Source organism: Syngnathoides biaculeatus, chromosome 2 (assembly GCF_019802595.1).
Source record: "Syngnathoides biaculeatus isolate LvHL_M chromosome 2, ASM1980259v1, whole genome shotgun sequence".
NCBI classification, from domain to species: domain Eukaryota; kingdom Metazoa; phylum Chordata; class Actinopteri; order Syngnathiformes; family Syngnathidae; genus Syngnathoides; species Syngnathoides biaculeatus.
In genome coordinates, this window is record NC_084641.1 from 12,198,398 (window position 1) to 12,214,573 (window position 16,176).

Genomic DNA, 16,176 nt, shown 5'->3' on the forward strand with positions numbered 1-16,176 from the left:
GTTTAAAATGCCAAATACTAACATTGTCAGACTTTATGTCCACATATTTATCAGTGTGTGTGTGTGTGTGTGTGTGTGTGTGTGTGTGTGTGTGTGTGTGGTGTGTGTGTGTGTGTGTGTGTGTGTCTGTCTGTCTGTCTGTCTGTCTGTATTGGAAGACTATTTGAGCCCACACAGGCAAACTGGACAAGGTCCATAGGAAATAAACTCAAAAGCCAGTGTCGATTACTATTACCCCTGAGATTTAAGTAGCATTTTTTTCAATAATCTTAACTTGGAAGTCAATGAAACAGTGTACATTTTTTCATCTTGATTTTCATCAGCTTAGTGCCGTACGAGTTTGTCACAAGTTATCTGAGAGGCCGCTTCCCTCATTTCTTTGTTGTTGTTCAGTTGTTTTTCTGTTTGTTTTTTTTTTAAAACCCTGAATGGAGTCCTGCTGGGTTAGCATATTTTATCTCTCTGGTGTTTTCTACTGCCGTACCTCCCCTTTAGTGTCTGTTATCCGGGACAGTGTGGGTCTGCGTGAGCTGTTAATATCAAAAGACAGTTGCAGTATGCAGCAGTTACCAGTGCCTGTGGACTGTGTGAGCAATGTAGACCATGGTTTGGCAGGGATTGTGTTGGTTTGGTTGACCAGTTGAAATCCTCCCATTCCTTCCTGTCAGTGACACAGTCTGTCGGCATGCAAAGCACTAGCTGCCATCTGTTCTTGCAAAAATAGACAGTGGTCAGACCTGGAACAGCTGGCACATAGGCCTGCACTGCACACTCTACTCCTGCTGCAGTAAATTTTTTTTCATCAAATCTTCAATTTTCCAACTCTTTGGATCTTTGTGCGCATTTATTTCTCCATACATTCATCATTAAACCAAAGTTGTAATCGCTGACTGACTACCAGGGCTTTTTGCAACAGGTGGGCTGTGGGGGCCAATCTGCTTCAATATATGGCGCAGTGCAAAAAATCCTGCTGCCTTACTGTTATCACCCTTTCACATAATATTTATATCGAGGAGAGTCAGTGTTTATTGCTCCAGTGTAAAAATGGAATACTTGACACATTATTGAAGACTTTGGACATAATGTTCTAAAATTTATGATGAACAAAAAAAAACAACAATCAATTAATGGGCTGTTCATTTTTTTTAAATGTTGTTTTTCTTCATAGTTGTAGCCCAAACTCCCATAACTGATCAAACCTTCTTTCTGTTGTTCATCTTTAGCAGTGTGGCCGTGTGCCACTTCCTCATGCGCATTGATTACGTTTTGTATATAACCCTTGTTTTTCATACCACTTGTTGCCAGATCATTGTGTGTGTGTTCACGAGTGTCAGCTAGTGTAACTCCTTCGTCTCATGTCATAGCATGACTGAGCCATATCAAGTCAAGTTACGTTTTCATCTTTTGCCATGTCCGATTTTTGATATTGTTTCATGTTTTTTTTGACCAAGCCTTCATGAATTTTGATCTCGTTATGTACAAGAGAGCCTGAATATGAATAGAAAGAAAGAAAGAATAGAAAGAATATGGCGGGACCATGTGGTGGAAACAGAGTAAAAGTATTTTGTCACATTTAGTACGTGGTGTAAAATTGTTAAGGTCGGGAAATTGGAACCACAAACTTTTTTTTTTTTTTTTTTACTTTTTACTATTTTACTTTTGATGATAGAAGATTCGTCAGTTATTTGAAATTTTCTATAGAAGCTGAGAAATAATTAACAAGGGGTGGTCATAGCATTGATGAAACAACTGATGTAATGGTTGTGTATAAATGCAGTTAACTTATTTTTGTGGCATTTTCTTTTTTTGAACTGAGACCATAGGTGATTTCTAAACAGGTAACTACAGGTTACTAATCTATTTGAAAAGGACTATTGTAATGGGATGAGCTGGGTACATAAAGCCTTGTCATAACAGATTACCTAACATGTTTTGCAGTCAACTCAATACCCTGTATTCAGTGTATTGTTCTCGACTCTTCCTGCGGTCCCCCATCCACACTGTAGACAAAAATGACATGATCAACCTTTTAATGGTGGGTGGTCTGTCACAGCTATGTGGATTCAACAGACACATTCACTTGCTGTTTGCTTTAGGGCAGGGTGATTAATCACAATTTAATTGTGATTTCGATTTTTGGCTTTGAACAATGATAAAAATCTCATCTCTCTCATAAGGGGCTAGTTGTCTGTACAATTTCCTGATTTGTAAATGCACTCTGAGCGCATGATATGTTGCTTGTAGCAAGCATGTGACAGATGTTCTTCTGCCTTCTCTAAGCATCCTTTAAATTTTTAATTGACACCTCAGTTGGAGTCCACTGTACAACAAAATGTACACTATGAAGAATTACTCACATTGAACATTTAAATACAAAACTCACATTGTTCTGGAACTCTCCAGCTTATGCCATTAATCAATGGAAAACCCTTTGACGCGCTAGCTAACGTTGACATTAGATCAAGGGAGAGATTTGCCTTCCAGCTGTAGAGCGTCGTCCTTGCAGTTCTCCGGACTGGTGTTGAAATCCCGACCCCACCTGTGTGGAGATTGCATGTCCTCCGCGTGCCTACGGGGGTTTTCGCTGGGCACTTCGGTTTCCACCCACATACCAAAAACGTGCATTAATTGGAGACTCAAAATTTTCCTCTGATGTGATGGTGAATGCGACTCTTGTTTGTCCCTTATGTTCCCTGCGATTGCAGTCACTGTGATTTGACGAGTGCGAGCAAATCTGCACAGTCGAGCACGAAAAATCACGCGCATAAAATTTCTTACGAGTATAAAAAATTGATATTGAAAGACGTCGCTTATTTTGTGTAGTCTTGACATTAATTTACGTGTTTATTTCATAAACGTTGTTAATTAAACAACCTGCTCCTACACAACCAGTTTTAACCCGGAAACCGGAAATGCAAGTTAACAGTACTGAGCATGTTCGGAAGTAATGCCAAAAGTGCATGTTCCGAGCTGCTCGATGAGCACATTTACGTCGAAAGTCATAAATATAATGAGCCATGTCAAAGGAAATTCAGTTACACCAGGGGTGCTCAATGCCTGAGTTACATTGAAAACATGTCTGGGATATAACACAGGTAATGTTTCAGTATCTAACTATAATAATTATGAGATGGTGATTTATTTTGACTTGATCTAATTTCTAATGTTAGACTAGTCTGTCCATTTATCTAAATGTGAACGGTCATTTTCCCCGTGGTCCACGTTATCTTGAAGTTGAAAACTTTTCCCCTCTACATGCTTTAGGAAGCTATAGATCATCTACTGCTAGCTTTCATCAATGGATTGACAATAGATACCGCCGTAAATTACGCTAGATTATAACAATACATCACGATTGCTGACAGGAATGTTTGTTACAATATATTGCTAGGTTGTTGCCACTAACGCCGATTATGTTGAACTAAACTTTTAGCATTTTCAAAACATTGCGGGTATAGAGCTCGTGCATCTACTTACCACGTGACTGGCCATATTTACAGGCGAGCAAAGCATTCTTCAATGCTAAGCTGGTTGGAGACGGCACGAAAATACGTCTTATAGCACGACGCCCAGAGTTTTGTCTGATACCGTTAAACATTTAGAAAGTGATGATAAACAAAGGTATGTGGACAAGTCAGAGACACTAGGCATATCAGACCCATATTTAATGCCAAAGTCGATGTTTTCACCGATAAGAAAGTGGACTGTTAACCCGCTTCCGCTTGTCTTGGACAACTGGATCTAGACATCACATTTATTTATTTTATTTTTACTTTACAGTTATTTTATATTAATCCAATAAGTTATTTTAAGGTCTTGAAATTCCATCCCTAATCACACCCATAACTTTATATCTGCGAGCATGACTGACTACACCTGTACATTTTTCAAATGTGAGTGACTGGATTGGCTGTCAACCAGTTCAGGGTGTACCCCGCTTCCTGCCTTTTGATAGCTGGGTTTGGCTAAGGCACTCCTGGGACCCTCGTGAGGATAAGCGGTTCAGAAAATTGATTGATGGATGATTTATTTACCAGTTGGTCTATTAAGTTATGTTCAAAGTTCAAGTTTGGTAGTTAATTAAATACTACATTTAAAAATCAATGAATAATTGTGTCTCTTAATTTTTATTTCATTATCAGTAAAAAAATAATTATGATAATTTTACTAGAATTGCCCAGCTTTCATGTGCATATGTTATTAACAAATGCACTGCCTGTCCTTGACAGGCTATTGAAGTGCTCTGTAATCAAAGAGTTATCAAAGTTGTTTTGGAAATGTATGTCCAGTGTTGTGGCTGCAGCAAGCTCAGCTGTTAGTCAAATGTTGAACAGCGGTGCTTAGACACTACTTATAGCTCACAGGTTTGAGTTGCATCCCTTGATAACTCTGTCATCTGTGCTGCAGCCCAGGCAACCGAGACACATCACGCAAGCTTGCAAAGACACTAGATACACACACAGACACTGGACATTTCCGTGGCAATGGACAACGTGTTCCCTGCAGTCTCGCTTTTGCTATTTAAGAGTGAACAACCATTAGTGTCCTAATTAATAGCGTTGCGCAAACTATCAACTTGTGTCAGGAGCATGTTTTTCCCGGGTAAAATCTGAGACACAGTGGTGACATTACTTAGAGGTACCTTTAGAGCTGTGACGGTGTGGACAGATGTACTTGCATGGGGCATATCCTTGATTCGGCAGAGGTATTTGTGTTGGTCATGAGACATCATTTTCCCACATCATGTGTAACCCACACATGGAGGCCATTTGTACATATACATATTATGTTCTTCGCTCTTCTTTTCTTGCAGAAATCTCATCTAGTTCTAACATAACTGTCATTATAGCGCCATTTATGATAAGCTCTTTTGGAGTTTCACAGGGGCGTTAAACCAGTAATAGAGATACTGTTGCTGTTTTGTACAGGTGTGCCATATTGATGTGACAGAGTGGATGCTATCTTTGTGGAGTTTTCTAAAAAAGATATTAAACAGTAGGGCTTTTTTTGCATTCTGGAAGTTTTTTTTTTTTAAGGATTCCTTATAGTTTGACATATTCAATAGATTGTCTGACTTGTGAATCAAAATGTTTACACTTTCTTACATGGATTACCATTTGTAAGTATTACAATGCTAAAATTTTATGTAGGTCAACATTATTATCTTTAAGTGTGTTTTCTGTACACTTTCAGCTAAACAGTTGTGGGCAAATAGTTGAAGAAACACAATAGAGTACAATGGGCTGCATCCTCCCTATTGTGTGCCAAGTTGAGGTTGTCATGGCAACCAGAAAGTGGTTCTATACTTATTGCCATGATTAACAAAGACGTGTAATGACAGAGTTCATTACCCAGCTGACGCGTCTCCGATATTAACTCAAGGATGATTTCTCTGCTGGGAATATTTACCATAAATGGAAAACAAAAATTTTCATTAATATTCTGGCACATGGCTTGCTGTTTGTGTGTAGGTGCCCACATAGATTCAGATTTTTGTTTTTTACTATCCTGTGCAAAATTCCATAAAGTGAGGTAATGTTCACTACAATCTAACTAATTATTCAACACTAATGTTAGAAAGTTTGACAAAATGAACACTAAAGCAAAAGTAGGTAATGAATCTACATACAGATAGCCAGAGTTCCACAATTAATCATATTTTAATTATGGGCACGATTTTAGCTGCCATGATTAAATGAACCTGATCCTCAGTGATTTTTTTTATTTTTTTTGCATTTAAATTGTTGACTCGTGGCTTTGTGCACGCCTGCATCTCAGTTTTTTGGATCCGGGTTCATGTCCACCCTCGCCTGTGTGGAGTTTGGATGTTCTCCCCATTCTTGAGTGAGTTTTCTCCGGGTACACTTCTAAAAGTACCTAGAGGTTGTGGGGGATATTGAGTCCCAAGTGGACCATGTTTCTCTCGCCTTCATTACTGAGGCGGCAGACTGGAGCTGTGGCTGTAAGGTGGCCGGTGCCTGTTGTGGGAGCAATCCTCAAATGGACACTAAAGGTGAAGGTTGCTGTCAAGCCGAATAAAAAGTCCGATTGGGCATTTCTGGCCTGTGGGACTCCTGAGCCAGCTGATGGATACTGGCTGACCAAGCTTAATACAGCTCTGGTGTAGTCAGTGTGTTCAGGTGTACTATATTGGACTACATATACAAAATTTACAGATTATGCAATTTGTTGTGCACATAAAGTGCACTGTCCATTTTGGAGAAAATTTAAAGCTTTGAAGTGCGCCTTATGGTTGCAAAAGTAATACTGGGGGAAAAGGAATGTAACTCCTGGGAATAACGACGGAATGCTGTATATATATTTCAGTTAATCTGTTATACTCCTTAATAGTTAATAATGTGAATTCAAATAGACCTTGTGTTTGTTGTTTTGCGTTAACTATTGATTAAATTATTTTTGATCTGGAAGTGATTGTATCATCCTAACAGATCTAACTTTTCATGCCATCATGCAAGTCGGCAATACTCTCGTGGGAGTGGTAAAGCCATATTAAAGCCAAAATATCCAAGATAAACTCTAGAGAGGATTACAGACAATATTCAAATTGATTCATTAGTTTTGGGAATTCAACATAGTATAACTAAATCAACACTAGAGAACCAATAGGGTCACAATTTTAGAGTTAATTGAAGGTATAGTAAAGGCGAATTACCAACAATCATTTATAGCATGTGAATATAATATACGACTGTTTAAAAGGTTATGGATGCTAATTGTACATAGGTAGAAGACTTTTCTCGATTTCTGGCATCAACATTGGAGGTGTACACATTATTCTCAAGAACATATACATGAAAAACCACAGTAATTACTTTTATCCTCCTTCGACACCAACCTCAATTAAACATTTTCTGTACGTGTAGATCACGTGCATAGTACTTATTTTGGAACATTCCTCTTTACAAAATTGTTACAGTTCAGCAAGATTCCTGGGATGTCTGGTGTAACTTGCTCTATTGAGGTTATGGTCCAGCATTTCAATCGGGTTTAGGTCAGGACTTTATATCTAAACTTGTACAAAGATGGAAAAAGTTACAAATGTACATCTTGTGTTCACCAATCCACAGTTAAACAATTTTTTCTTAAATGCAAAAAAGTACATTTTCTCCCACTGTGTCTACTGGTACAGGGAGTCCTTGGTCTATGACTGATATCCGTTCCCACTGTACTGACTTAACTCGAATTTCAACTTGAGTCGGATGTCACCTTGAATGTCAAAATTTATGATGACCGCTGGGATTGGCTTCAGTATTCCCGTGACCCTTGTGCGGATAAGTGGCTCAGAAATGGATGGGTGTTGGTACTTCATATAAAAAAACTAAAATACATTAAAATGAAAAATATAAGATGCTTCACTTCCCATTTGGGAAGGGAGGCTGGGATGGCGAAGAATGAAGGGAGGCTGCGTTCATCTATTGCTAAGGAAGCAAGTGCAGGTAGCCTTTGCTAACGATAAATTCTTCCTCGGCATCCTCTCCTCTCTGCTCTTTCTAAGTTATGAAAATATGCCTTGCCTTTTCCCTTAATGGACATTAAGCTGATATTAAGCCTACGTTGATTCTGATCCTCGTTCCATAATTTAAGTAATCTTTCCATCTCGGCAAAGATCGAAGAATGTTGCTTCGTTTTTTTTTTCATCACAAAAAAAGTTGCTTCGTGATCACTTCATCCCTCACAGGGCGAAACCCTTCATGTCTGCTAAAATACGGGCTTTGTCCTTAATAATAATTGCCATACATGTCTGATGAAACCCAAGTGGCCGTCATTTCCGTCAGTGTTAATTCTTTCGCTGATTTTTTTGTTTTTTTATTTTTTTATATTAAGCTTCGTTTCCATGGTCATTGCTTTTCTTTTGGATGGACCAGCATTGCTAAAAAAGCAAAAACACAAACACAGATAAGCAATATGCATCAGCTAAGCAGAAAACTATGGTGGTGGGACCATAATGGCGGACAAGACTCGGGTGTCGTAAAGTCGAAATGTTTTAGGTCGAGACCGTCTTAACCTAAGAACTCGCTGTATATCCTCAAGACCCTACTTATATCGATATCTCTTATCTACAGTGAAGAAAATAAGTATTTGAACACCCTGCTATTTTGCAAGTTCTCCCACTGAGAAATCATGGAGGGGTCTGAAATTTGTCCACTGTGAAAGAGATAATCTAAAAAGAAAAATCCAGAAATCACAATGTATGATTTTTTTATCAATTTATTTGTGTGTTACAGCTGCAAATAGGTATTTGAACACATGTCTATCAGCTAGAATTCTGACCCTCAAAGACCTTTAGTCCGCCTTTAAAAGTCCACCTCCACTTCATATATTATCCTGAATCAGATGCCCCTGTGTGAGGTCGTTAGCTGTATAAAGACACGTGTCCACCCCATACAATCAGTAAGACTCATAATTCCACAAACTGTGTTTGGAGGAAGATGAATGATGAGTTCCGTCCCAAGGACACCATCCCTACTGTGAAGCATGGGGGTGTTAGCATCATGCTTTGGGGGTGTTTTTCTGCACATGGGACAGTACCACTGCCCTGTATTAAGAAGAGGGTGACCGTAAGATTTTGCGGACAACCTCTTTCCCTCAGTCAGAGCATTGAAGATTGGTCGTAGCTGAGTCTTTCAACATGACAATGACCCGAAGCACACAACCAGAAAAAGCAAGGATTGGCTCCGTAAGAAGCATATCAAGGTTCTGGCATGGCCTAGCCAGTCTCCAGACCTAAACCCAATAGAAAATCTTTGGAGGGAGCTGAAACTCCCTGTTCCTTAGCGACATCCCAGAAGCCTGTCAGATCTGCAGAAGATCTGCGTGGTGGGGTGGGCCAAAATCCCTCCTGCAATGTGTACAAACCTGGAAGAACTACAGGAAAGGCTACTGTACCAAATATTAACATTGGTTTTCTCAGGTGTTCAAATGCTTATTTGCTGCTGTATCACACAAATAAATAATTAAAAACTCATACATTGTGATTTCTGGATTTTTCTTTTTAGATTATCTTTCTCACTGTGGACATGCACCTAGGATGAAAATTTCAGACCCCTCCATGATTTCTAAGTGGGAGAACTTGCAATATAGCAGGGTGTTCAAATACCTATTTTCTTCACTGTATGTACTCCTTTTATACACTGTGTTGCGACTAGCATTAAGGCTGAGAGACCAGTCAGGTACACCAGAGCCAAATCTTTGTTCCTAAAACTCAATCTCTGAAATTGTTTGTTTATTAGCAGTTAGCACATTTACTGTTGAACTGGTATGCATACTTGAATTTTACTTGAAGTACTTTGTATTTATTTTGATCCTTTACATTTATTTTCATTCCTGAAAAACTGTTTCTACTCTCTTTTGTTTTTTCATGCGTTCCCTCCATCTACACCACAAGAAGCCCATTCTTAACAATGAATTATCTCCTTGTCTCAAAATGCACAATTTCTCTATCTGTACAAGGGTTTAGCCTCTTGATTTTAGTTGTCTCATATTTAATGTAACTGTCAGTGTTTCAATGTCTGAGGACGCTATGTGCTTTTCTAACGGTATGTGACCGACCGAGGACGATATCCAAGCCCCGTCTCTCCACATCTCCTGCATTATTGATAAGTGTTCGGAATCCTCTGAGCACTCTGTCGGGGACATCTTGATGTGAAATCCTCTTAGCGTCCTTAATTCGAGTTGCAAGCACTTTATTTAATATGCGGGAAGCTCAGAAGTTTAAAAAAACTGAAATAAATATGCCGTTGTTGCTCACATGAGGTGATTAAAAAATGTAATTAATTTGAGTAAGTCTTTATTGAGATATAAATGAGACATAGATCACTTGGTTTACTGTAGTTGCTTTTTGGATTGTTGCTAGGCCTATAACAGTCTCTCAAACCTTTTTTTCACTCACTCATTTACACATCCACCTCCTCCATGATGTTTACCTGGTCTGCAGATGACACAAGACACTTAAATGTCAATGTACGAGACAAAAGGATTTAAAAAAAAAAAACAATAAATAAATGGAAATATCAATATCTGCAAATATCCTCTAGTAAAGTCTCAATTTCAATGTGCTTTCTTTTCTTGATCGTGGATTCAGTGTGTGGAGAGTTTTAAGAGCTTGCTGGCGGGTTCCAGCGAGCATGGTTGAGAGGGACGAAATGCCATACATAGTTGCGGATTCTCATTCATTAAAGAATGAATGTGTGGCCATCGGGAACACTGCAGCAACGCATAAGTGAAGTGTCTTCAGGTCAATGGCAGATACAGCAGGTGTATCACCCCTACATAGTTCAGTAGAACATATGTGTCAAACTCAAGCCAGCAAGTTGGATATAAGTATATTTGGTCCACAAGACCATATCAAACGTGTGTTTGAGCTGGCCCACCAGTATAAAGTGCATGCTCCGCGAGTACTACAAATCCCAGAAGGCTTTGCTAGTGTGATGGTATGTCAGTCAAGACTGGCAAGCACCCCCCTCCTTTTTCCTTGCAGTCATAAGCAAGTATGCTACCTGTTCTGAGGTCCTGGGTTCAATCCAGACCCGCCTGTGTGGAGTTTGCATGTTCTCCCCGTGCCTGCGTGGGTTTCCTCCGGCCACTCCAGTTTCCTCCCACATTCCAAAAACATGCAACATTAATTGGACACTCTAAATTGCCCCTAGGTGTGATTGTGAGCGCGGCTCTTTGTCTCAATGTGCCCTGCAATTGGCAACCAGTTCAGGGTGTACCCCCCCTCCTGCCTGTTGACAGCTGGGATAGGCTCCAGCACTCCCCGTGACCCTCGTGAGGATAAGCAGTGAAGAAAATGGATGAATGGATGGATATCTGGAGAAAAGGGAAAATGTGCACAATTCCTCTCAATTTTCAGTAATTATTGAGTGTGGCTTGCCACTTTGTCCCAATTTTGAATATTAGCCCACTGTAAATTTGAGTTTAACATTCCAGCAAGTAAAGGAAAGCAATGCTTGGGATCATTTAAAAGAATGAAAAATACACTGCTGTAGTGGTATATGTGCTTGAAAATGCTCAGTATGTAATGTGTTAAATCCATGATTGAAAGAAGCTTACGCACTTAATAAGTAATGCTTTTTATTTTCATTCGTTTAGAACACAACTTATGTTTTGATTATGTTTTATGAACCAAGTAAAAGAATGAAATTCATCATAACATACATTTGTTCCTCTTCCTCAGCTATTCTCAACCCCAAAGCCCCAAAAGAACCAGCAAAGACTTTCAGTTTTGATTACTCCTACTGGTCCCACACGACGGTAAGTCTTGCTATTTTTGTTTTTGGAATTATGATTAATAAAAGAAAAGTCTTCTTTTGATGCACTTGTGAGATTAATGTTCTCTGGATTCTTTCTTTTTCCCGCAACAGCCGGAAGACCCCAGCTTTGCAGCACAAAATCAAGTGTACAATGATATTGGGAAGGAAATGCTGCAGCACGCTTTCGAGGGCTACAATGTGTGTATTTTTGCGTATGGCCAGACTGGAGCTGGCAAATCCTACACCATGATGGGCAAACAGGAGGAGGGCCAGGAAGGAATCATTCCCATGGTTTGTCCACTCCTACTTTCAGACAGTGAAGCTTCAGTTTTTCTTGAGTTAATTAATGTTTAATTCTTAAATTTGTGTTTTCCGTAGACGCTTTTACCTTTTGGTGGACTATTGGTATTAACAACTGCCTTTATCTCCCTTCCAGCTTTGTGAAGATCTATTTGAGAAAATCAATGAGGATAACAACAAAGAGGAGCTCTCCTATTCTGTAGAGGTGAATCTCATGCTACTTTTTCATCTTCTTACTCCGGAATTTGCTCTTCTTGTTCAAGTGGCACTAAAGAGGCACAGTAAATGTAATGTAAATTTGAACCACACCAGAGAAGTAGTGTCAATGCGCAGCTCACCATCTGCGTCTGTTTTTAAAAGTCACTCCATCAGGATGTAATATCCAGACTCACAAGATAAAAAAAATTCAAATGGTGAAAAAGCACTATATTGGTATGCCTTTGCCCATTTTTCAGCACTTATATTCAAACATATTTAACATATCATTGAACAAAACACAAGTTTTCTACTTAGTGCCGCTTTAACCTTTCTTAGCACTAGTTTTATAGTGTCTTGGTAATATAAATTTGTCAAAGTATCTTTATTTACCTGTGATGTACCTTTTGGGAATTAACTGTAGATTCACATTAGAAGGACATTGCTGAGTTGCTAGATCTGATTTCCTATGGTGTGACATTCCATAGTTGAGAAGCAACGTGCAAACAGGCACACTCAGCTTTATTATAACTATGAAGAAAGATCCCTGGATGAGGAAGTCCTGATAAGATGGGGCTTGTAACAGGAAGATATTTTGCAAAGGTATAAAAGATAGTTAGACAAGCAGAAAAATACTTGATGACGTTTCATCCAGTCTAGCTGTCATATTTTAGCCTTTTTAACAAAAAAGTGGCATGCAATAGAGTCTTAGTAATGTACCATTTGGATTTGAGGCATTTTTTAGTAAACCAATCACTATCTTTTCAACAATATTATAGTTTGTATAAAATACTGTGCAACCTTTAAGGTTAATATCAGACTCCTGATATTTTAGGATTTTGAAACAAATTTTATAGAAATGACGGAAACAGAGATGGTTATCCAATAATCCGTAATGCTGTAATAAAACCTTTAACGGCATTGGTCATTTTAAAGATAATATTTTCACACTGTAAACGATCACATAGCAAGCTCAGTGTATCAGTGGTTGGCACGTCTGCCTCACAATTCTAAGGTTCAGGGTTTGAATCTCATCTTTGGCCTTCCTGTTAGGAACTTCTGTTTTCTCCCCATTCCTGCATCGGTTTTCTCTGGGTTCATCACTGAAACACGCATGTTAGGTTCTTTGACAACCCTAGAAGGTGAACGGTTGTTTGCCCATGTGTGTCCGATGATCCCCTGGAATAGGATAAGTGGTTTGGAAAATATAGGAATGTGTGGACTGAGATGGACAGAAGATTTAAAAAAAATACATGTTCTGAGGCGAGAGATTGAGTATGTTGGTAGAAGGGTGCTGAGGATGGAGCTGCTAGGCAAAAGAGCGAGAAAAAGACCAAAAAAAGGTTTGACGGATGTTGTAAGCGAGGAATGAGGATAGTGGGTGTCAGAGAAGAAGATCCACAAGATAGGCTTGGATAGAAAACGATGACACGTTGTGGCAACCCCTAACGGGACAGGACGAAAGGAAAGGAAGAACTGTTAGTATTAAGACCCCAAAAACTTGTCTTAATGACTAATGATGGTTTAATACTACGGCTGTATGAAACGCAGACATCGCTCTCTTTTTTTTTTTCTATGTTCCTGCAAATACACAAATGTAAGAAGTTAACCACTGAAGAACATAAATACAACAAAACACTTTGGGCCCTGTATTATATAAACCATGTGCCGGAGTGCAAATGGTTCGCATCAGGATATCTTTGCCAGTGCAAGGCTCGCTGTACGTTGGCAGACCTGTCTCTGCCAACCTGGGCTGTGTCAGTCAGCACAGCGATGGTGTGCTCATGGAGATGTACTTATTGGAGTGAGATCTTGGTTCACAGTGTAACATACACAATTAATTTTTTTCTCACATTCTCACGCTATCCATCATACCCAGAATATTGGGGATATCGGACTTTGGAGGTTCCAGCTTCTACAATCAACATATTTGGGTTGGGACAAGGAACTTACTGTGTGTCTTTGTCTCTAGGTCAGTTATATGGAGATCTACTGTGAGCGGGTGCGCGATCTCCTAAATCCAAAGAACAAAGGGAATCTGCGAGTGAGAGAACATCCACTTTTGGGCCCCTACGTGGAGGACCTCTCCAAGCTTGCTGTCACTTCCTATACTGACATCGCTGACCTCATGGATGCGGGCAATAAGGCCAGGTGAGACCCTTTCTGGAAAAACTGTATGATCGGATCAGCTGAATTGTACCATTTTGGAGGAAAGTTGCAGGAACACTAAGAATAAATGGAATGTGGAAATTATTGTATCATTTTCTGAGCTGAATGATTAGTATTGATCAAGGAACAGTGAAATTCAAGTAAAAAAACTGAACTTTTTCCCAGTTTAAAAGTTTGAAGCCCTTTGTCAGAATGGGATCTCTTAACTTGATTCTTTGTTTGATAAATTGAGCCCTTCTAATTAAATGAATGGTGTTTTCATTGGCATTAAATTAGTGTCTGTGTGTAAGTGTACAATATTTGTGTCACTGCAATTTCCTTCAGGGAGGCGTAAACTTTGGCTTAATCTTCCTTTGCTGATTCAAGAGGGACTGTCACAGGAGGAGATATGGGTTTTACACACCATGTTCTCGAAATAAGCCCTCTCAGTGTGTCGTGTGTGTTTGTGTCTGATGTCTTCGTGGCATTATCCACCTCCGCCTGGCTGAATAATCCCTAATATTTAAGTCACTCCAATAGCTTTAAAGCTCAATGATGAATATGTTGTGTAAAATAATTTCAAATAAAAAACTAATATGCTTTTTGTTATTTGGACTAATCCAATTATGACTGCATCTCTTCCCCGACAGAACTGTGGCAGCCACTAACATGAATGAGACCAGTAGCAGGTCCCATGCAGTTTTCACCATTGTCTTCACACAGCGAAAACATGACAGTGAGACAGACCTTTCCACTGAAAAGGTAGGCCACTTTTAAACACTCTTGAGACCTTTCTCGCCTGTCTTTATAGTTGTTACTGGATGTCTTTGTGCTCCGGTCTCTCTCTCTCTGTCTCTCTCTTTCATTCGCGCTCTCTCTCTCTCGCACTCTCTCTCTCTCTCCCTGTCTCTCTATAGTTTGACTTGTCACAGTAATATAATAGTAATATCCAATAGTAGACAGTTTCACCGACTGTTAACTGTTTTTTTTAAATCGATTATTTTGGTATGGATCATTTTTACTAGTATCAGTGAACTAATTGTTTTTGTACAATCTTGTCCTTCTTCAGTTATGTTAATAGCGTGCTTTATTGTGTAGTAGTAGTTTCCCCCAATATACTCTACAGGATTGATTATTGTTGTATTTTTACATTATCATTGTCAAAAGATAATGTTATCACCATATAGCAAATGACTGTGTAATATGTCCATGATAGGTTAATGGTAACTTTGATTAATGGCTTCTGCTCCCATTTCAGGTCAGTAAAATTAGTCTTGTGGACTTGGCAGGGAGTGAACGAGCAGATTCCACTGGAGCTAAAGGCACCAGGCTGAAGGTAATACTAAAATTTTACATACACTAAATAGCTTCATGAATGGGTTAACTTCTTGCTTACTTGTATAACATATTTATTTGGTTGCAGGAGGGCGCAAACATCAACAAGTCACTAACCACGTTAGGAAAGGTCATCTCTGCCCTGGCTGAAGTGGTGAGTAGGGTGTCTGTTTTAATTATGCTCTTCTCTTCTTTGTGTTTCCTAAATAAAATTACCCTTTCTTGTAAAGGAGTTATTTTTTTGCCCGGCATGCTGTAATGTCTGCCTTTGTCTTTCCCCCTGTCTTTGTAACACCTGCTTACACAGGATAATTGCAGCAGCAAGGTAAACACTTTGGCAGCTCAACCATTAACCTCTGATTCATCCCATGGGCCAGAGTTGACTGCCTTTTGCCATATACAGTGTTGACATTGTGCTTTGTACTACATTTTTAACCCATTTAGTTAAGTCCTGTGCTTTTCACTCTTCATGGACTGAAATACATCTTGCACTGTTTGGCCAAATGACTTCAAATTAGGGCTTAGCACATTTCTTATGATCTTCTTTTGTTGTTATGGTGCAACATTTTAAAAAACGTCAAATGACATCACTAACTTTGTCACATAACCAAATTGGCTTCCACCTGAATAAGGTTTTTGCATTTACATTTTAGAGCAAGAAGAAAAAGAAGTCAGACTTCATCCCATACAGAGACTCCGTTTTGACATGGCTACTAAGGGAGAATCTTGGTATGAATATTAACACATTTGAACTACATCAATTGGCAGTGGAATGTTTCCATATCTTGTGTGTGTACAAAAAAATGTAAACAATTTGTATGGAGTGAGAGAAATGATTGTGACTGCTAAAAACAAACACATTCCACATATACACTACTGTAATAAACAATATGTCCAATTCTTTGAGACTGTTTTGGGGCCCCCT

General features: G+C 39.1%; 1 protein-coding gene across 9 annotated transcripts in view; it reads left to right on the top strand.

The window, feature by feature from the left end:
• kif1b (kinesin family member 1B) overlaps window positions 1–16,176 on the top strand; it is a 67,800-nt gene that overhangs the window by 11,414 nt on the left and 40,210 nt on the right. For all 9 annotated transcript variants that reach the window (XR_009797008.1, XM_061834004.1, XM_061833984.1 and 6 more), the window contains exons 3-10: window positions 11,198–11,274; window positions 11,385–11,564; window positions 11,710–11,778; window positions 13,741–13,919; window positions 14,567–14,678; window positions 15,175–15,252; window positions 15,340–15,405; window positions 15,905–15,980. Coding sequence is in view for 8 of the 9 variants with exons in the window: in XM_061834004.1 (XP_061689988.1) it covers window positions 11,198–11,274; window positions 11,385–11,564; window positions 11,710–11,778; window positions 13,741–13,919; window positions 14,567–14,678; window positions 15,175–15,252; window positions 15,340–15,405; window positions 15,905–15,980 (837 nt within the window). In the remaining variant the exon portion in view is untranslated. The remainder of the gene's footprint in view (window positions 1–11,197; window positions 11,275–11,384; window positions 11,565–11,709; window positions 11,779–13,740; window positions 13,920–14,566; window positions 14,679–15,174; window positions 15,253–15,339; window positions 15,406–15,904; window positions 15,981–16,176) is intronic.